This window comes from Mus musculus, chromosome 5, assembly GCF_000001635.26.
Source record: "Mus musculus strain C57BL/6J chromosome 5, GRCm38.p6 C57BL/6J".
NCBI classification, from domain to species: Eukaryota; Metazoa; Chordata; class Mammalia; order Rodentia; family Muridae; genus Mus; species Mus musculus.
This window is the reverse complement of record NC_000071.6, coordinates 52,845,574-52,867,741: the sequence shown is the minus strand read 5'-3', so window position 1 is coordinate 52,867,741 and position 22,168 is coordinate 52,845,574. Positions and strand designations below refer to the sequence as shown.

Here is a 22,168-nt window from a genome sequence, read left to right as displayed (position 1 = left end):
GCTAGTCCCAGGACATCCAAGGCTACACAGAGAAACCCAGTCTGGAAAAACAAAACAAAATTTAAAAAGCCAAATCAAACCAACCAACCAACCAACCAACCAACCAAAAATCGTTCCTGGACTACATATTCCTCGTGAGGTCATTTCTGATTTTATACCTTCTTTGCTACCACACTGTAAGATTTTATGACCCCAGAAGTATAATCCTGTGCACTAGTTTCTGGTGCTCTGTAAGAACTAACCCCCACCCCCTCCAAAAACAAAAACAAAAACCCCGACACGGCAGACAATCAAAACAAGAGGCCGGTTGATGGCAAGGCTATAGATGATGGTCACAACGTCAAACTGTGCCACTGAAACGGACTATCTCCTAGTGAACTCATGACATCCAATTCTAGCTACAGCATCTTTTAACAATAAGTACTTAGCATGGTGACTAACTGGACATCCCCCAAAGTACAAAACTACTAGATTAGCTCACATACATAAACTCAGCTTTTTATATGTAACCATAGACCCAAGGTAATACTTCATGGTGTCCCTTTGGATTTACTCAACTATTCTGATTTTAAAAGATGGAATATTTTAGCATGTGATGAGTATAAAATTTTCAAGACTACGATTGGAAGGAAATAAAACTACAAAGCTAGGACACACATACACACACTGAGACAAGTAATTATTTAAGTATTTTTAAAAAGTACCCGAAATGCACCCAAATAGCTATTTAAACTTAGTTCAGGCTCGCCTTGAACTTTGCCAGCCTCCTCCCCGAGGTTCCAAAGTGCTGAATCACAAGCGTGTGTCCTCTATTCAAGTGTACCGCTCCTGCAACAGGAATAAGGAGAATCCCTTTTGACAGGAATGGCTTGCCTGGCTCTTCAGATCAAAGCTGTGTTTGTTTTCTTTAAACATTGGCTCTGCACAATATGAGGAAAAAACCCCAGCAAGAAAGGGGTCTGCCACAGTGACACTCCTCCACAAGGATGGAACAGAGTATGAAAAAATAAAATTTACCATTTATTTCTTTGATACACAGACAACTCAGTGTGACCGATACATTCTTAGTCCATCCACTACGTCTTTTTGCCACATTAACTAACACAATGCTGTCAAGCTGGGTCACGAGTCCAACTCAGGGTCAAGTTTCTCCACTTTGATGACTACGTCCGGGTCTAGGGCAGCAGCGTCTTGGTGAGCCTCTGTCTCTGACTCTGACAACACTTCCTCCTTGATCTTCACAGGCTTCCCGCCAGCCTCCTCCTCATCGTCTGAAGACTCGTCAATCTCCCACTCATCATCGATGTCCATTTCAAACACCCTCACATGCCGGAGGTTTGAACTTAACTAACGAAAACAAGGACAGAGGAATACTGTTTAAATGCACGGCTTAACAAACACATCACATATTGAGGAATTAAAATCAGAAGCTTAAATTAAAGGATGGCTTCACAGGAGTTCCTGATCATTTATCACAAAGCCACTCACAGCTCAGCTTTCACTTTCTGTAAAATAACCTCTAAGTAAAACAATTTATAAGATTAGCAAAATCCAGAGTTATTTTTACCTATTTAGTAAGCTTTGTCAGAATAAGAAACTAATACAGTTGAGGCTACTCCATGCTTATAATTAGCAGAAACTATGAATCATAAAATGACACAAAGAAAGGCCTTGGACGCCTGCCAGGGAGCACGGTCACATCCTGCACGGTCTGTAATACTCACCACACAGGACACTTTTCGAAGGCCGTTCCCAGCAACATACTGCGCTCTCATGCTTTCTAGCAGCCTCCAGTGTTTCTCAAAGTGCATGGTGCGTGTGGGGATAATGCTGCCCTGCTCGTCAAGCCTACGGACAACAACCAGCAGTTAGAAGGATCTCTCCTGCCTGCAGTATCAGGAGGCTCTTCTAGCCACACTCATTCTCAATAGAATCCTAGCAGCCACCACAAAACAGCTGTGATAAGACAGTTTGTAAAATACTGTGATGCCAAACACATAGAAAGTCACACTAGTTAAGGTTTGAATTCCTTTTCAACTGAAGTTACCTCTTAGGACAGGCATATACTCTCAAAATGAACAACGGAGCCTAAATCTGGAGAACACTAAATACAGATCTAAACTGAATTCCACTACTAACCAAAGCTAACGATGCATCTGAAAATGGAACAAAGCCACCCCATTGTTGGGGATCCTTTTTCTTTAATTGTTAAACCAAAGCAACAAAGTCAAGTCTGCAGGCCGAACCTAGCACACAGGCCTGTAACCCAGCCATCTGGAAACCCGTGAGGCCAGAGGATCACAAGCTACTGGCTACAGAATGAGTTCAAGACCAGCCTGGGCAACTTGGTAAGACTGTCTTAAATAAAAAGAGGGCTGGAGGGCTGCGTGTGGTGGCACAGGCCTTTAAAGACAGCACTCAGGAGGCAGAGGCAGGCAGAGTCCTATGAATTCAAGGCCAGCCTAGTCTACCTCGGGAGTTCCAGGCTAGCCAAAGGTACACAGTGAGACCCTGTCTCAACAAATAGGAAAAGAAAAATAAAAGCAAAAACACTGGAATATAGCACCATGGTAGAGTACCTTCTTAGCATGTGGGAAATCTAGGGTTAAATTTCTAGTATATCAACAATATAGAAATAAAAAACAAAAAAATACAAAGTAGGAATATTTCCATTCAGCTGCCTCTCAATAGTTATCCCTACTAAAACTAAGAAAAATCTATTATATGGCATGCCTAAAACAGTAAGAATCTTCGATTCATATTAGAATAGTTTCTAAACACACTTTTAATCCCCAGAGGGGATGTGTCTTCTTATGTTCAAAATCAGCCTGGTCTACACAGCAAGACTTTGTCTCAAAACAAAAAATGCAATGAAATAAATAAAAAAAAAAACACATAAAAACAGTCAACTGTTAGCTAGCATGGTGATACTCACTGGTAGTTCTAGCAATGGGGAGGCCAAGGCAGGAAGACCATGAGTTCAAGGCCAGCTCAGGCAAGGCTGTCAAAGAGAGGAAAGGAGAAGGCGGGGCAGGATAACAGGAAAGCCTCTTGCTCAATGAGGCCGCCAATCTCCTAAGGACACACACCTTGTCGAGTAACTCCCAGTGAACTCATATTCGTCAGAATCTTCACTGTTATACACCAAGGACAGTGACAACTGAACCAAAATCCTGTCTCTCCCTTCACGTCCCATGGAGTCCTTCAGGATGACCGTGACAGTCTCATCATCATAGAACTGGGCGTCTAGACAACTGTAAGAGCTAGAATCGAGATGTTCCAGTAAATCAAAATGACCACAACCACTAAGGAAACACTGCATGGATCACTTCATGCTGGCACAAGGCCATAAAAGTAATTTAAGACATTGACATTCTCTGCAAGGCAAATTATCTCATTAATTTCTATTAAAAAGATCACTAAATTACCTTCTGTACTAACTTTTCCCAATATAGCTAAATCTTAAAAATAGACAATCATGAGGAAAAAAAAAACCTGTGAAGTTCATTCACAGCTCTAAAAACCTGACATCAACGGCTAGACTGTGTCTACTAGTACTCATGAGTGACACCTCATGTTATATTCTGAAGGTGAGAATAAGATTTCACATGTGAAAAACAGACCTATCCCGAAAGCATCACTAAAACCACTGTGTGAGGAAACAGTGAGAAGGGACCAGCCAGTGCTCAGTGCTGGCTCTTCCTCCCCAAAGCCTTGGGACTGGCTTAGTTAACAGTGCCCCTCTGTACCCCTAAGAAAAGCCAAGAGCTGACCACCACTTCACTCTGCTGCTGTAACAAAGCAATGGCAGGAACAAGGCTTTGGTAGCACAGGACATCTGGAATTACAGGAAAGCACAGCATGTAAACACACTAATCCCTGTGGATGGTAAAGTTTTCACCAGATCTAAGTAAAACAGCCTTTATGATAAAATGTGAAGAGGCCCGCTCCTCTGGAAGTGAGAGAACACTTCTGCCCTTACCATCTCTGAGCCTGACACTCTCCTACCCAACAGCTAGGGTACACAGACACTGCCACCCAGGACCTGTGCCTGTCAGGTAGTCCAGGTTCAAGTCTTACCTTCTTCTGACCTTGTCAGCTGAGGCAGATGTGAAGCTCCCAAATTTAATACCAATTAGTCCATTACTTACAGATCTTGAAGAAAAAAGGGAATAAAGAAGACCTTATGAAACATTGTATAGTTTAAACAATGAATGTGGCAGCTGGAAAACATCACACTCTTGCTACAGAATGCTGGGATAGATTTAGGCTAAGCATCCCAGGATAAATCACCTTAGTTTAAAACCTCATAGTTATCAAAGTAGTTAGATACTTGCCAGGCAAGGTGGCGCACGCCTCTAATCCCAGCACTGAGGAGGCAGAGGCAGGAGGATCTCTGGGATTCCCAGGCCAGCCCAGTCTGCATAGTAGGTTCTAGGACAGCCAGAGCTACATAGTAAATTCTGTCTCAAGACAAACAAGCAAAGAAATAACAACAACAAAAAATGAAGTAATTACTTAAAGAAGGCTATAGGGGAGGCCAACGTGTCTTTAAAGTGAGATTTAAGATGGTGATGGAGCCTGTGGTGGTGGCACACACTCTAATCCCAGCACTGAGGAGGAGGAAGCACAGTTCTCTACAGACAGAGCTCTACACAGAGAAACCCTGTCTTGAAAAACAACAACAAAGCTGCTAATGGAACTGTTTACTTGATTTTTCTTTAAAATTTCAAAGCTAGTTTTTGTGGACAGAGCTTCCCATTTACTGGAAAACATATTAGCCTAAGATGAAAAGCCTTTCCAAAATGGACCCAGAACACAGTATTGAATGAGTTCTTCAGACAGAATCTTCATTCAGTTGTCAGACTTTTTTTCTGACCCTAAAAAGTCAACATACAGTATCTACACATCATTTTTATCTAGAAGGAATCCTAGAAGCTTCTAAATCAGTATCGTTACCTTAATGATGTGAAAACTAAAACTGAGAACAGTTAAGGGACAAATGTAAAGCCAGGAGGTTAACATCACTAAAACATGAACAGGCTGGCTCGGCAGTTAAAAGCACTTGTTGCTCTTCCAGGGGAGCAGAGTTCAGCTCCTAACACCCACACAGGGCAGTTTTTAACTGCCTGCAACTCCAGCTTCATGGGGTCCCTCTTCTGGCCTCTGCAAACATACGGACATAATCTCACACACACACACACACACACACACACACACACACACACGCACACACAGTCACACACGCACACACACACACGCACACACACTCACACACTCGCGCACACATACGCACACGGGTGGGGGGGAAGGTAACAAATTCTTTAGAATAAAAAACAATGAAAGAGAAATTGTATGTTAATTATTAAAAATAGTAAAATCTTATCTCTGTAATTCAAACTTCAGAGTAATACTTACTGGGAAATATCAGTATGTCTCCTTAAGATGCACATTTTATAAACCGAATCTTCTAAAATAGTAAAAAGAAGATAATGAAGATTCGAAGTTTTATTATTCCACCTAAGGAAGAGAATTTAATGTAAGATATGGTATGAAGCTGCCTAGGGTAAACACAGCTGTATTATTCTTACAGGACGGGGAAGAACACTTACAGAAATGGGAATTTTAACAATCTTCGTGCACAGTCCATACTAAAACAACAAGAAAACAAAATGAGAAAAATTTATAATCATTGTTAAACTTATAGCTTACAATGGGTAAAGAGAATTACCTCCTAGCATCTTTATATAATGGAATGCAAATTGCTTGATTCATCGATCTTCCAATTACATCCTATATAAGGTAAGATTGAAGACAAATTGTTAGGGGTGGGATGCAGCATGTGGTAAGAAATGTCTAGCCAGTAAGCGCAAAATGCTGGGTTTGACCCTGATCACACCCCACCCCCAACATGAAACAAAAAGAGAAAAAGAAAAAGACATAATTAGTGCACTTACATAAAGATACTCTACAGAAAAACGTGTGTGCCACTATTAAAGTCTGGTTTTAAAAACATCCCTCTCATCAAACTTTGAGGTGAGAATCCTTAGTGACAGAATGGGAAGGAAGAGAGAGAGAATTCTGAGATTTAAAGGAGCTGGCAGTGGGGCACAGGAAGGCACACACTTCTCAGTAGCGTCTCCACACCTGCCAATCAACAGTAAAAACAAGACACAACAGCTCTGGAACTATAAAACTTCAAAACACTAAGTGTTCTTGGAACAAATCCCTAAAGACGTCAACACTTTCACTAGCCTACTTTTAAAATCTGTGTAAGGAATTAACAAGATGAACCATAAGAAACTACCCGTTTTAATAATGAAAAACAGTTATATACTATGGTCACTTATGTAAGTGGGCCAGACACTGCAGTTTTTCTCACTCCCACATTTCAGACTTACTGCTGGCTTTTGCAAACACTGATCAATAACGTTCTCCATCCGCCTTTTCACAAAATGCAATGATTTTCGAGGGTAATAAGGAAACAGCAAAGGACTTTCTGGATTCAAACAAAAACAGAAGCAAAGCAATAATTAGGAGAAAACATTGTTAGAACCAGCCCCGTGTAGCCCAGGGTGGAATTATGATACCTCCATAGACCTCATTCAGAATGACCACAGCATCTGCATCCTATCACTACCCATTCCAGCGGCTAAGCCCACCTCAGGACAGCTGGTGTGGTCCAGGCCCAGTGCACTCGTGCTGGTCTAACGGAGGAGCACACGGGGAACCACGAGCATGTAGTGAAGCACTGCTCACCCCGCTCTAGTCTTTGCTGTGGAATGATGACCAGGGGCATCCAGTGCTACCTTGAGAGTATAGCATTAACACAGAAACAAGAAATAAACTACTCTACACGAATATCTTTTTACTTCTTTAAAAGGCTACTTTATCAGTAGAAAGTGATGTAGAACTAGTGTTTTCCCCTTGCTGCTCTGTGAAATTCGTTTTTTTGTTTTGGTGTTTATTTTCAGTTACGTCCTCATGTGTGCTGGTGCTTGCAACACGTCCTCTAGAGCTGGACTTACAGGCAGCTGTGAACCTCTAGTGTGGGTGCTGGGAGTCAAAATGAGGTCTTCTGCAAGATGGAAGCAGTTCTTAACTGAACTACACCCCAACCCCTGAGAGACTGTTTCTGTTGTCAGTGCTGCTTACGACTCTATGAAGTAAGCACTGGATTCTCCAGTTTACAGAGCAAACAAAACATGCTTAGCAAGCTCACATAGCAGTCGGGTGTTAAAATGACTTCCCAGAGATCTCAGTGCTGAGTCTGACTCTGAAGCCCATTTCTCCATGGCTCTGCAGGCACCCCGACACACACCACCTTACACCTGGTATGCTGGCTAAAATGCATTTTAAACATTAGTCTGCTGTACTGGCTGGTTTTGTGTGTCAATCTGACACAAGCTGGAGTTATCACAGAGAAAGGAACCTCCCTTGAGGAAATGCCTCCATTAGATCCAGCTGTAAGGCATTTTCTCAATAGTGGTTACTCAGGGAGGGCCTATTGTGGGTGGTGCCATCCCTGAGCTGGTAGTCTTGGGTTCTATAAGAAAGCAGGCTGAGCAAGCCAGGGGAAGCAAGCCAGTAACATCCCTCCATGGCCTCTGCATCAGCTCCTGCTTCCTGACCTGCTTGACCTCCTTTGGTGATGAATTTGGAAGTATAAGCTGAATAAACCCTTTCCTCCCCAACTTGCTTCTTGGTCGTGATGTTTGTACAGGAATAGAAACCCTGACTAAGACAGCTATTAAGCATCAGAGAATGGTATGAGAGAACGGCATGTGATCTTGGTTTCCCACTCCTCCAACCCTTGGAATTTCCCAAGTGAACAAGGAGGCTCCTGGATGCCTCAGACGAGGGCACCTTGATCAGAAGCTTCACCTTCCAGCTCTATCTGCCAACCTCAGGAGAGAGTGCAGTGGAGGTGGGGTTCAATCACCAACTGCAAGGACGTAATCAATCACATCTATGTAATGAAGTCACTATTAAAGAAACCCATGTGCTGAGGCTTGCAGAGACTCCAGACTTGTGAACAGAGGGCTGTGAGGGCCTAGAACCTCTGGCTTCTCCTCCGTACCTACTCCATGAATCTCCTGCTTGACTGTCCTGTATTTATTTTTTAGTAAGCAAGTTAGGAAACCTGAATTTTTCTAAGTGGAAGAAAAGGAAGGTATAGAAACTCCCTGTGGACTGCCAGGCAGAGGCAGAGGCAACCTGGCCTGGCCTTGGGGCAGTCTGGTGGGGATACTGAGCCTTCACTCCTTCAGTGTCTGACACTCACTGAAGGTCTCTAGTGTCATACTGAAGTGATCATCAGAACCCTCGGATGGAATTGTGACTGACTGATGTCACTTGGTATCCCAATGTCTTAGACACATCATGAGAGTAGCACACCCCATTTGTTACTGTGCTGTCTCACACAATCAAAGACAATGGACATAAGAGCCACAACACTCAGCAGGATTCTAGCTCAACTGTCAACTGGTGACTAAGGATCTGGTCCCAGTTAACTACGAGGAAGTTCATGAGTACCTTTCAGGTGGGTGCTGTTTTGGAGGAAGTCATACCACTGGTTTCCTTCTGTGTTAGGGGGTGACACAAGGTCGTCGTCTTCATCTTTCAAATACTACAAGTAAGAGTGGACCGTTGCAATTCAGAAAAGAATAAAGCTCACCAAATCACTTTTTTTCTATTTAGAATGTTTTTGTGCTTTTGTGCTTTACTGACAAATTTTCTGCAAGTCCACTGTTTAAAAAGTGAAGACACAAAAGTCTGTTAAATGTCAAGAAAACAAACTTTAAACAGTTGGACGGTCAGAATGGTTACCATAGAGACCATAACTGAGGTTAAGTTTGTGCTTCATTTCCATGAGAAAATTTTAAATAGTTATAAATTAAGTGCCATCTAGCAATGTAACTAGCTGCTCCAAGAGTGTGCCCACAGACCCCTGCAAGTCATCAAGACACTCCAGGGATCTAACAGATCAACAGCAGATTTGTAACAATCCAAACACCGGTCTCTTGGCATTTGCACTGGTGGTGGGAAAAGCGAATCAAGGTAGCTGCCCAGCTGAGAAGGGCACACCAGCCACTATGGTCATAGTTTTGTTTATCTGTAAAGAGCCTTTATTTATTTTATTAAATCTCAACCTCTGAGTACAGATCTTGCACATCTGTGTGACAGAATGGGAAGAAGGCACATGGCACTTTGTGGCACACCAAATAGGAGAGTTACCCTAAGGAGAGGCATTTACACAAGTATTTTAGTTTTACCTAAGACAAGACACTTTTGAAGATTTGGATTGCATTTTTACTTGAAAAAGTGACTGGAGGAAAGACTGTAATTATTCATCTTGGATATTAGGAAGATGTTTTCTGGAAAATAAAACAAGCCTGTCACTCAGCCCAAGATATTTCATGCCAATGTAACATTTAACCTTCCAGCTAGGTATGATAGTCCAGACTTATGATCCCAGCAGGGGGACTGCAGGCAGCTTCAAGCTTTGTGAGAGCTCTCAGTAAGAAACAAACTTTAAAGCAAGAATTAAAAGTTAAGAAACTGCACCTGCCACTGCTATGCCTGACAGCTTCCCAGGATTAAAGAGTTCTCTGATTAAGCTAGTGACTAACAAAGTGTACCTTCTGGACAGACCTGCAATAAGATAGTAACACCTAGGAGATCTATAATCTAACAGAACCAATCTTTGCCAAAAACCACCACCACCACCACCACCACCACCACCACCACCACCACCACCAACAACAACAAAAACCACCAGATTTTTCAAAGCCACACATGGATAAAAGATTATTCTCCAGGTAAGAAAATGGACAGATTTAGGGTTCAAGCAATGGAGAGTTCACTGACAGAATCTCAGAGTCCACACTAAAATGAACCTCTGAGAAGCCACCATCACACTGCTGTCCCTTCCAAGAAAAAGCACGTGTGAGTCCAGATATCTTTAAACTGTACTAGCCAAATCAGCATATCAAAGCAGAAACTGGACACGGAGGGGAAGAGGGGACTTAAACTGCCTTCTGCTAGCTGGACAGCAGAGGCTTGCTAACATATAAAGGAATGCCAGGCCACTGAAATTTTCCACTAAAACTGAATAACTACTTTTTTACACTAACAATAGTATCCACATGTGACAGTTAACACTTGACTTAAAGAGTTTGGGGTTCTCAATAATTGTGTAGAATATAAAAGGGCTCAAAACTCAAATATTTAAGTAACATTTATCTTTGGTCATCTTACTAAAAAGGCAGACTTACAATATATTTGAATATTAAATTCATAAACTTTGGACAATATAGATTAATACTAAGTTTTTAAAATTTTTAATTGAAATATATCATTTCATCCCTTCCCCTTTTCTCCCACCAATCCCTCCTATCATGCCCCTTCTCTCTAGCCCTGCCTATGCACCACACCCAACTCCCTTTCAAATGAACAGTATTCAGTTTAAAAGTTAGTTCTTAAAATGGAAAACTTTAAACTAATGTCCATACCTGACCAACTCTTTCAACATTGAAGTATTTTCCTTTCCTATTATAAAGGTCTGGAGCCTGCAGGATAAATACAGGTTAGTTGTACAGGTTAGTTGTAAAGTTAGCTTTAAATCTTAAATTTAAACAAAAAAATATGTATTTTGTAAGAAAGCTGTTGTTGCAGCTACTCACAAAGAGAAGCAGACGAGTTTTCTAAGGAAGTACAGGTATTGATTAGTTCAATAGTTTGGATTTTTAGTTTTTTGGTTTTTTTTAAAGTAATTGCTAAGGTCTTCAACTAAATTATTTAGATGCAATTACCTTTTACCATTACTGAGGGTTAACAAAATTATTATCAGAACTATAGAAATTTAAATCTCTTACCTCATTGAAATGTTCAGTGAGGAATTCAGCAACAAATGTGATATCCTTCTGAGTCATCTGTAACCAAGTGAGACAAAACCAATCAAACCAAGATCGCTTCCCAACTGTCTACAGAAGGCACAGTTCAGACAGGAGGGCTTGGACAGCCCCATCGCAGACTCCATTCTCACTCCATAGACCCCTAGGCGAGGCCACGGACACCTAGCACAGTCCTGACAACTAAAAACTACTTTAACCAAGCTGTGATTTAGGTGCTAGTCTTTTGAAGGGAAATAAACAAGCATTTAAGACTTAAGGAAGTTTAAGTAGAGACTAAACGGATGCTTTGTCACAAGTCACAGAACTTTATGACACACAGATATTATAGGTAGCCATAATAATGTGGCATAAGAATTTAAAAGATGTAAAACACAAAAAGCTCTTTAAAAAAACATAAAGGGGGTTGGGGAGATGGCTCAGCGGTTAAGAGCACTGACTGCTCTTTCAGAGGTCCTGAGTTCAATTCCCAGCAACCACATGGTGGCTCACAACCATCTGCAATGGGGTCTGATGCCCTCTTCAGGTGTGTCTGAAGAGAGCAATGGTGTACTCATATACGTAAAATAAAGAAATAAATCTAAAAAAAAAAAAAAAAAAAAGTAACAAAAAACCAAGACCAGCTAGCAACTATACAAAAGTACCATAAGACCAGCAATGCTGAGCTCAACCAGAAACAGCTGACATAGGAGAGAAACAGCAGGTGTCATTAGCTATCCATGGGACACTTGCCTCTGAGAGGCCACATACACAAAATCCAGGTACTGCCTCCTGCATGTGTACGTCATTTATAAAACCTAACAGAATATAAATGCTGTGTAAGCAAGCTTCTTTTCAGCACTCTGGAGGGAAAGGCGGCAGAAAGTAGCCTGCACCTGCTCAGTGCTGTCTCTAGAGTGCGGATGTGGACATGCAGGGACATGCGCCCCCGCTCTTACCTTGTTCAGCTCAGGAAGCACATGGTCCTCTGTCATTCTCAGCATTGCTGGAAAGGAAAGTTTTAGAAAGTTATCTGTAAAGGTCACCAGAAACAACTGTTATTACAGATACTTTTCAAAGGTTAAGTGTGCTTCATTGGACTAAACCTCTCATTTTGAAGAGTTTCTTTTCACTAAAAGAAACATTTTTCTCCCCCCAAAAATTAAATGGAAAAGACTTTAAATCTGATATTTATTATCATTCAACTTACCTACATACAGCCACCGAAAAAATGCCTTGAAGTTTTTCATACTACTGTCTATAACTCTAAAAAAGGTAAAAAAAATAAACGAGAGAGATCATCATGTGCAGTTCATACATCATTGCTCAACTGTCATGAGAAACAACACAGCTTACTATTGTATTTTTTTTTCTGTCTGGATGACTCTTAAACACCTGGAACAGCCAATTTTACAAATCAAACACATCCCTAAAAATATTTTTTAAAAATCAAAGTAGTTCTTAAAAGAAAAAGAAAAGAGAAAAAGAAAAAAAGAGAAAAGAAAGAGGCTGGTAACTTAGATTGTAACTGGGTCAAAGACCTTGCCACAAGCTGTACAACAGTCTTTCTTCAGTATTCAGAAACAAATCAGAAAAAATTACTTCTCAACATTATTTCAGTTAAAAAATAATATTATTGGTCAATAAAAAAATTAAAAACGTTAACTCCAAAAGGAAATCTTTATTACAAAATTGCATAATGTCACCACCTCCAACATCAATAGACATGCTAAGCTTAGTTTTGATTTTGACAATAAATCTCTAAAAAAATTAAATTTCCCTAGGCACTGCAAACATGTACCTCCAAATTTTGTACTGTACTTCTTTATCTTAAAGAAACCACTTCTGAACTCCTTAAGCTTACATCTATGAGGTAATTACCCCAAGCAAGTGACACTAGGACCTTTCCTTCCTGGCTTTCCAACCCTCACCCAGAACTATGGTGCACATCAGCTCTGCAAAGTGAATTAGCATCAGTGATGGTTAGTGCTAGCCATCAACTACACACAACATAGAAGCACAGGCAAGAGACTAACGAGGGAGCCTCTACAGGCTCAAACAGGCCTTCGGGCTTGTCTGTGGGGGACTGCCTTGACTGTGTTAACCAATGTGGGAAGACACAGCCCACTATGGGCAACACCATGCCCTGGGTTGGAGTCCTAAGCCTCACAGGAGTGGAAGGTGAGTAGCAAGCACAGGTGCATTCAATTCTCTGCTCCTGAATGTGGATGTATGTAACTAGCTATTTTAAGTTGCTGCTGCCTTGACTTGTCTGTTACAATGAACTGTGACATAAGTCTTTCTCCCTCAATCTGATTTTTAAAAAGTCAGGGTATTTTATGACAGCAGGAATTAAATTAAGCCAGTATCTTACTTTTCTCTAAAAGATATCTGATAGAAGATTATAATGTGTCTCACAAATTACCAAGTGATGGAACAAAAACTTTTTCATCAACAATGAAAACAAGTTTCTTTGTGCCTTTTCTAAAAGCTTTCCACCCCAAGCAATCAGCATAACATCAAAATGCTCATTGCCTCGGTTTCTCCATCTGTAAGCCAGTATAACAAGGCTGCAATTTACTTACTTGAAAAAAAAAAAAAAAAACAAGTAATTTAACTGCCTTTAATTTGTATTGAAAGGCAATGATGGATGGCTTAGTATTTTATATATGCTCTCAGCCAACATGGTGAACCACAAAATACTTCATGGGAAGAAAAGCAATGCTAGAAGGCTTATAAACTCACAAAAAGAGAAAAATGAAAACAAATTCAAAACACCAAGGACTGGTGAGAGCAGGGCTCAGCAGTAGAGGTCAAGTGCATGCGGAGCACAGAGTTGGGACCAGCAAAGCCCAGAGAAACCACAGCAGGAATGAGAAGCAGCTCAGACTTAGAGCCATGACAACTAACGCATCCCACTTCAACTGCACTCAATGCATGAGGCGTTCTTGCAATGCTGCAAACCCAAAGTGAACTGTAGACTAAAGTCCTGCATCTCTGGTATGAAGGAAAGTAACCATACTCTTAGAAAATACATGCAAATGTCTTCTAAGGAAAAGGCACAACATACACACAATACACTCTCACGTGTTTACAAAGAATAAACACTGGTTAGGATATAAGAAATATAGTAAAATAATTAAAGATGGATAAGTTAAAGAAAAAAGCCATATCTGTTAAGAGTTTGCCCTTGCCTAGCTACAATCTATTCTCAACATTAACAGCAAAGGATCCTTACAAAACCAAGTATTACACTGTGGCTTCCAATTGTCCAAGGGCCTCTTCTACACCCAAAGAAAAACTCTGTGCCTTCTACATTGCCTGTGGGTTTTAGCCCAACTTCCCTTGTTCCTCTCACTTTGATCCGTTGGTTGTGCTTATTCAATGCACTTCAGCTACACTGCCTCTTGAAGTTCCTTGACCATGCCAGATATGTTCCAAATGTCAACAGGACTCCCTCCCTCCCTTCCTACCTACGCCTAATTCATCTTTTCTGTTAGGCCTCTCTTGACTCTGCATTTGTCCTTCATCCTGATGGGGACTAGTAAAAGGACCCCTCTTCCATACCAGCTGTGAGTATTTCAATGAGAATGGCCCCCACAGGTTCATGTTTGAATACTTGGTTCCCACTTGGTAGAACTGTTTGGGAAGAATTAAATGGTATAGCCTGGTTGGGGTTTGTCACTGGGGTTAGGCTTTGAGGTTTCAAAAGACTCCTGCTATTCTTAACATGCTTCCTGCTTTCAGATCAAGATGTGGGTGCTCTCAGCTATTCCTGCCTTCATCACCCCCTTCACCGGCTCTAGCCCTCTGGAACCATAAGCCCAATTAAACTCTTTCTTTCTTAAGTGGCTTTGGTCATGGTATTTTATCATGCAAACAGAAAATCAACAAAAACATCAGGATAACCACACCCAAGGATGTGTAGTGTTTACGTATGAGTAACCGAGCTACAAGGTCTATTATAATGTAAACAAATACTGTGTAAATAGCTAGCAGCCCTCCAGTATTATTTAGGGAATAATGGCAAGGGAAAAACTCTGTACTTAGAAGATAAAGATACACGTCCTTTCCTAAATATTTTGACCTGCAGTAGGTTGGATGCGTGCAAATGGAATCCATGTATACAACGGGATCTTTGCATCATCACACCTCACCCTTCGCCTGGTTTTTCTCGTTTCTACATATAACTCCTAACCCATATTCACTTCAGTTATCCATTGGTTTATTGTCTGCCTCACCACATTGTAATCAAAGCTTCATTATAATCAAAAAAGAGCAGAGAATTTTATCAGTTTTGGTCAATGTTATATACTCAATTTCTAGTTCTTCAAAACACAGGTTAAGAATTCAGAGTGAGCTGGGCGTGGTGGTGCATGTCTTTAATCCTAGCTCTCACAGGAGGCAGAGGCAGGCGGATTTCTGAGTTTGAGGCCAGCCTGGTCTACAGAGTTCCAGGACAGCCAAGGCTACACAGAGAAACCCTGTCTCGAAAAACCAAAAAAAAAAAAAAAAAAAAAAACACCAAAAAATTCAGAGTGAAGGATACACCCATACTCATAGTACAGCAGTTCAAGGCCAGCCTGAGCTACATAGGGTGTTCAAGGTCAATCCGGGATATACAGTATAAGACCCTATCTTAAAAAAAAAGTGAAACCAAAACATGTTTCAAAGTGTTCAATGTGACATATTGAACAATTAAGCCAAGAAATTTTTCCAAAAAAATAAACTGCAAAGCTAAAAATTACAAGGAAAAATTTTAGGAAACATTGAGAAAAAAAGAAAGAAAGAAAGAAAGAAAGAAAGAAAGAAAGAAAGAAAGAAAGAAAGAAAGAAAGAAAGAAAGAAAGAAAGAGAGAAAGAAAGAAAACAAAACTTCATCAAGTCCACTATCTGTCCAGATAGATTTCTAGAAGAAAACTTTAGTTAATAAGGGAAAGAGAGAAATCACTAGAAAAGGTAACAGGATTAAAGCTGGGGTTTTCTGTTGTTTGTTTTTCATTTTTTTGAGACAGGGTTTCTCTGTGTAGCTTTGGCTGTCCTGGAATTTGATCTGTAGATCAGGCTGGCCTTAAACTCGGAAATCTGTCTGCCTGCGCCTGTCAATTTCTAGGATTAAAGGCATTTGGCATCACCACCCAATTTTAGGGTGTCTGTCAGGTTCTAAGATTAAAGTTTTGATAGTGCTTTAATATCAGATCGAGAACAGAAAGACCCACATCTAGAATTGCTACTGTGAAACTTTAAGATGTCAAAGATTAAAACTAATGTTTCTAAGAAGTGAAATTTAAAAATACACTTCAAAGCCATCAGAAAGCAAGTAACTGCCTACCAGCAATAAAAAACTCCTAAATGTAATAGAGCAATGCTTTGAAAGTTCTAGGAGAAATTATTTCTTCAGATCCTAAGTCCCCAAAACCATCAATTTTATATGAAGGTAAGAAAGAGTTGGGGAAGTTTACCTTCAACATCTGCTTTCTGAGTAAGTTACTTTAGAATATGCTATCCTGAATGAATATGCTAGGGCGCCTAATACAGGAAAGCAAGACGGACAGTGCCTTTGTACACAGCGAGACAGGGAAGTGAAGCACAAAGCACAGAAGGAGCAGGTGCAGGGTAAAGGGACAACCTGTGGGACAGAGGATGGCTAGACGGATGGAGCAGCACCCTTCAGAAAGACAAGCCAGGCAAAGGTGTGCTAGAGACGGACAGTACAGACAACAAGAGAGTCTAAGGGGAGGGAGGTGGGGAGCACAGAACACTGTGCCTGCAGCATTTGCAAGGCTCAAAGTTTCAGGCCAGCCTGGGTACAAAGGGAGTCCCTTACACAACATAACACAACACAACACCACAACGTAACGCAATAAGACAAGGCCAACAGTGTTCAGGAAAATCAAGACAAAAAATAAATAAAACAAAACTGGTAGGTACAAGAAATAAAATTAGCTTTTAGGAGAATAAAGAAAGTGAACAGAAAGAGACACAGGAGTTAGAATGAGGATGAAGATGGAGAGACCAGAAAATAAAGTTTTTCATTAAATGATCTCTGTGCTACTGACTTATTCTGATAAAAATTTGTCTTAAGAGATTCAGGTTCTTATTTAAGTAAAAAGTAATATTCTCATAGCCACACTCCTGGTTAGCACATGACTTACTGGAGAAGTTCGTTTGCTTTGAGGATGAAAGAACCCACAGCAGTAATAGCATCTAAAGAAAAACAGACAAAAAAGGGTCACTTGTTGAGTAAGTGAACTGTATCTAGTGTAGTCTATGGAGAAATTCAATCAATACCTTCAATGCCTGCAGCATCCAGTCCTAGAGGTTCGTATTTTTGTTTCCATGAAGCCATTCCTTTAAGTTCACTCAAATGATACAGTAAAGACTCAGAGCCACTAGCAAAAGAGCAGAGATAAGTACCATTACTATCACCAAGGTGGTAGTCAACAATCACTTGCTGATTTCAGAAAACCAAACAAATCTTAATAATCTTTCCACAGAAAAGATTTACCCAAGCTATTTCGAAGAATCATTTGTGCATCATGACAACTGAGATGAAAACAAGACTACCAGATTAGATTCTCTATCACGGTCAGACTTCGTGCAGTGCTTGTCAAGCTCTCTATCCACTGAGCTGCACCTCCAGTCCTAACCCTGGCACTTTACCATGTGGACATTTGTTCACTAATAGACACTTTTGTTTAAAGGACAGGCTCTTACTATCTAGTCCTGACTGGCCTAGAACTGTGCAAACCAGGCTGGCCTCTAGCTCACAGAAATCCACCTGCTTCTATGTCCTGGGTGCTGGGAATAAAGACATAAGACACCAGCCTGTCTTCACATATATTTTTAAGCTCTGACTTTATGTCAGATACCAGGGACTGGGGACATAGTGGGAAATAACGGTAAGGTCCTTGAAGCATTTAGTGTAATAAGGGAGTTAGTTACAACCAGTCATGCAGTACATCTTCCTAACTACCCACCCTAAGGGACTTGAGGGAAATGCACAGGTGAAATAGAAGACCCTGATCTATTCTAGGAACTGCTGAAGGCTTCTCTGAAGACGCAAAGAGCTAAAGAACTCAGGTAAAGAGAAGATGAGAGTGTTCCAAAAAGAAAGGAAGGTTATGTAAATCCTTGGGTGGAACTGGGGATGTAACTCAATAGTAGAGTTTGTTTATGCAACTTGCCCAAGACTCTACATTCCATTCCCAGCATCATTATTAATAAATGAACAAACAAATCAAAGATATTTAAAAAAAAAAATAGGGTAGGGGAGAGAAAAAAAAAGCCTTGAGTGGAAGATACAATATCAAGCTTGGGAAAACAAAAGGTATCTAGCATGGGTAAAGCAGAAGCAGACATGCTCAAGGCTTTGAAAAAAGCAAAGGTACTGCACGTTTTTTAAGTAACATTACACTCAGTGGAGAAAGGGAAAGAAACAGACACGGTACAGTATGGAACAGACCAAAGCAGAAGGTACTCAGCAAGCTCAGGGGACTGTGGGTATTTCTAGAAACCCAGCATAAGAGTTGTCAAAATACAAACCAAACAGTCAGCAGCCACTTATAAACTGCTTCACTCAAGTTACTGTGCACAGAAACAGCAGGAGACCTGGAGAACCCAGGAGCGAGCCTCGGCCTAGTACTGAAACACTGGGCCAGCCACATAGCTAACTCTTGTGTGAAACCAAGATGACAAGAACAAACTGCCAAGATATTAAATGAAAAAATACGTACAATATTAGAAGCTATGTGGCTTATTTTATAGTTAAATAAGAAAAAAAGGCCAAATACTCAAAAAGTTCAGCCTGGTTAAAAGAATTAGAAAAGTATTTTCACAAAAACAATTGTCATTACCGACTTCAATCTTGGGTATGCCAAGTTCCCTAAAATGCCAATGCAAATAGCTAGAAAAGGCTTGAAAAGACAATGTCAAACAGTGGAGAGAGGAAGCAGAAATATGACCAAAGCCGTGTATGTATGAATGCAGTATCAAAAAATTCTACATCACTTCCATACCTCTGTAAGTGACTTATAACCAGTTTTTGTATACTGGAATATGATGACTCTATAGACTGGCCAAGCTTTTTTAAGCCCTAATTAAAAGAAGAAAATACATTTAGCATGTAACTATGATACTATATGTCATTCCCAAAAAAGACCACTATTAAAAATGTGTTCACAGCCACTTAAACATATAGACTTTAACAGCACCTTCACTGTTAACTGGTTCATCAGGAGAGTCTGAAGTTCAGCACTGCAACAAAAAAGAAAGTATTTTAGTAATCTTTCCATTCAAACTCTGAATGTGCCATTTAAAACCTAAATTTCAAAGTACAAACAGGATTTTGGAACAAAATAATCATGAAGAAACAGCACCGGTCAAATGAGGACTGGACTGTGTTTATCCACAAAGAGACAGAAATGTCACAGTAAAGTCCAGAAATAAACCAATTATACACTTCTAAACATCAAGAAGGGATCACTGACTAGTACCCTGGAGAGTTATTTACCCAAGGTGCCAGAAGAAAAAGATTGTCTTGGCTACATAAAAGTTCTGGAATTTTATACATCCAATATACATACGCACATTCATACTTATATATACATACCAAATGATCGCATGTATATAAAAAGTTCATAGAAAATCCCCAAAACTGACATACATTTCTGGGGGCGAGGTCTTCTACCGGAATTTTGTATTTTATCTTTATAAAGGCAATAACTACCTTTGAGTAATTACTGTCAAGAGAAGAAGGGAAAGAGTCAGGGTGGGATCGTCCACGTGCGCTCACCTGGCTTTCCCCCACAGCAGCAAGTGCATGAACTCATCCTGCACTGACGTGGTTGTAGGTTTTTCCTAGATAAAATTTAAAAATTACATATTTATATTCATAAATATACTTATATTTATTTATATATTTAGTATATTTATATTATAATAAACATAAGCATATTTATTCAAAGTTATAGGGACATAATTTTAGTACAGCTCCACCCAGCTGTACCAAAGGGGAAACAAAGAGTCTGCCACAGTTTGGATGTGGCTTGTCCCCAGGGTCTCTCTGCTGAAGGCTTGCCCTTAAGGTGATGACACTGACATGGTAGGCTCTTTAAGTAGTAGCTGAGGATGGAAGGTGGCGAGTCAGTGAGAAGAAATGAAGTTGACACTCTGGGAACACTGGTTAGTTCTTCCAAGAGTGGTTGTTAGAAACAAGATTATCCACCCACACCGCCTGGCTTCCTGTGTCAGTGTGACCCCTATTAAACATGCTCTTGCCATGATGACACCTGATGAACCCTCCTCAACAGATGGAAAACAAATGATGCTACATAACCCTCAACTGTCAGAATCTAAAACTAAGAGCTAAAAAAAAATTCCTTTTTGATATATTACAAGCCACAGTACTGTTATTGAAACAGAAAACTGACTAATATATTCTTTTCACACCCTGCCCCTAAAAACTAAGGTTGTACTGAACCATCTAAAATAAAGATCTTAGCATTTTGCAAACCAAACTAATTTTTTTCTTTTTTTTAAAAAGATTTATATATTATTATACATAAGTATACTGTAGCTGTCTTCAGATGCACCAGAAGAGGGCGTCAGGTCTCATTACGGATGGTTGTGAGACACCATGTGGTTCTGGGATTTGAACTCAGGACCTTCAGAAGAGCAGTCGGTACTCTTAACCACTGAGCCATCTCTCCAGCCCCTAATTTTTTCTTTTAAGACTGTATTTTATAGAGTGAGTGTGTGTGTGTGTCTGTGCATGCACACACACAAATATAGGTATAAAAGGTATCCACAAAGGCTAAGGACATCAGATCCCTCTAAAGCTGTAATTGCAGTTGGATGTGAACCAACCAACTCAATCGTGGGCCCTCCACAAGGGCAGTAAATGAATTACTCAGGCAGCTCTCTGGCCTGCCACCTTCTCTTTGAGACAGGGTCTCATCCTATAGCCCACATCAACCTTGAATTTGTGGCAAACTTTCTGTCTTGTCTCTTCCAGTGTTGGGATTACAAAGTGAGCCGCTCTGCCCAGTTCTGACCCTCATATATCTCACAAAGTGGCAGACAGAATGAGCTCAGTATCTGCACAGGGAAGGTCAGTTAGGAGTACATTACCTGTACAAACTTGGTAAGACGGGAGTCCATCTGCATCAGAATTTCTTCCCATGCTTCACACATACATGTCAGTGACAAATTTATATACTATTAACAAAAAGAAAAGTACAGTAAAAAATATCAAAACAACATGCTATTGCATTCTTCTTTGGCAGAATTTACTTCCAACTACTCTTCTAACTCAATAAAGCTATAGGAAAAAATAAATACATGACTAAGCTTTGGTAATCACTTAATTAAGAAACTAAATTATCCAGTGATTTTTACAAATTTACAATGACACATTCCCAAGTTTGTATTTGGGAAAACAAGTGCTTTTTTGTATTTTACACATCCTGTCATGATGCTGCTTTGTTTAGGTACTTAACTGTCACACAGGATCCCTAAGAAAAAACAAACCTCTAGAAATCTTTAACAATAAGCAAAATAAAGACTGAGGTAAAACAAACAAAAGATTAGTACTTCTTTGTAGATGCTCCATCAGGGAAAACAGTCTAGCCTGGTCCCTGCCTTGTTCTAACAGAACAACACAGCAGAGAGAGTAAAACTGAGCTCAAAGCCTCCAAGTCTTTGAGAATCCTGCAGCCATCACCATGTGAATGCTCACAGGTAGGCAGGCTGGCCAGAGGATGCGGGAGCTGGAGCAGAGACATAGCCCTTCCAGCCTTGGAACATGTACCTGTTTGCATAACAAGTTTCTTTAAGGTGAACTACTCCAGGCACAGATGGATAGAACCTTCTGGATCACCCTAGCCAAACTGCTCGAGTACAGAACCATGAACTAACTTAGGATGGATTTATTATGAAAAAAGCTAAATTTATAAAGATTCTTTTTCTCTTTATAGATTTACTTATTCATTTCATGTGAGTGCATGGTCACTATCTTCAGACACAGTACAAGAGTACATCGGATTCCAATATAAATGGTTGTGAGCCACCATGTGGTTGCTGGGAATTGAACTCAGGACCTCTGGAAGAGCAATCAGTCCTCTTAAACGCTGAGCCATCCTTCTAGCCCATGAAGATACTTTTTGCACAATAACTTTTCTATAAAAAAAGTTTAAGTTACATTCTCATTATAAATAGTTTAGGAGATAAACAGGATTTTTTTCCCTTTTTTTTGGAGGCAGTTAACAGGGCTGGAC

The 22,168-nt window shown here is 40.3% G+C and overlaps 1 protein-coding gene across 1 annotated transcript in view; it reads right to left on the bottom strand.

Moving 5' to 3' along the window:
* Positions 1-1,007: 1,007 nt before the first annotated feature.
* Anapc4 (anaphase promoting complex subunit 4) overlaps positions 1,008-22,168 on the bottom strand; it is a 32,600-nt gene continuing 11,439 nt past the window's right edge. The window contains exons 10-28 of the mRNA NM_024213.2: positions 21,024-21,110; positions 19,687-19,751; positions 19,106-19,148; positions 18,911-18,987; positions 17,184-17,284; positions 17,048-17,099; positions 12,103-12,158; positions 11,852-11,898; positions 10,878-10,934; positions 10,515-10,571; positions 8,536-8,629; positions 6,402-6,499; positions 5,732-5,793; positions 5,613-5,651; positions 5,419-5,520; positions 4,081-4,155; positions 3,090-3,263; positions 1,725-1,848; positions 1,008-1,347 (exon numbers count right to left, since the gene is read on the bottom strand). Coding sequence (NP_077175.1) covers positions 1,123-1,347; positions 1,725-1,848; positions 3,090-3,263; positions 4,081-4,155; positions 5,419-5,520; positions 5,613-5,651; positions 5,732-5,793; positions 6,402-6,499; positions 8,536-8,629; positions 10,515-10,571; positions 10,878-10,934; positions 11,852-11,898; positions 12,103-12,158; positions 17,048-17,099; positions 17,184-17,284; positions 18,911-18,987; positions 19,106-19,148; positions 19,687-19,751; positions 21,024-21,110 — 1,635 coding nt within the window. The 3' untranslated portion in view covers positions 1,008-1,122. The remainder of the gene's footprint in view (positions 1,348-1,724; positions 1,849-3,089; positions 3,264-4,080; positions 4,156-5,418; positions 5,521-5,612; positions 5,652-5,731; positions 5,794-6,401; positions 6,500-8,535; positions 8,630-10,514; positions 10,572-10,877; positions 10,935-11,851; positions 11,899-12,102; positions 12,159-17,047; positions 17,100-17,183; positions 17,285-18,910; positions 18,988-19,105; positions 19,149-19,686; positions 19,752-21,023; positions 21,111-22,168) is intronic.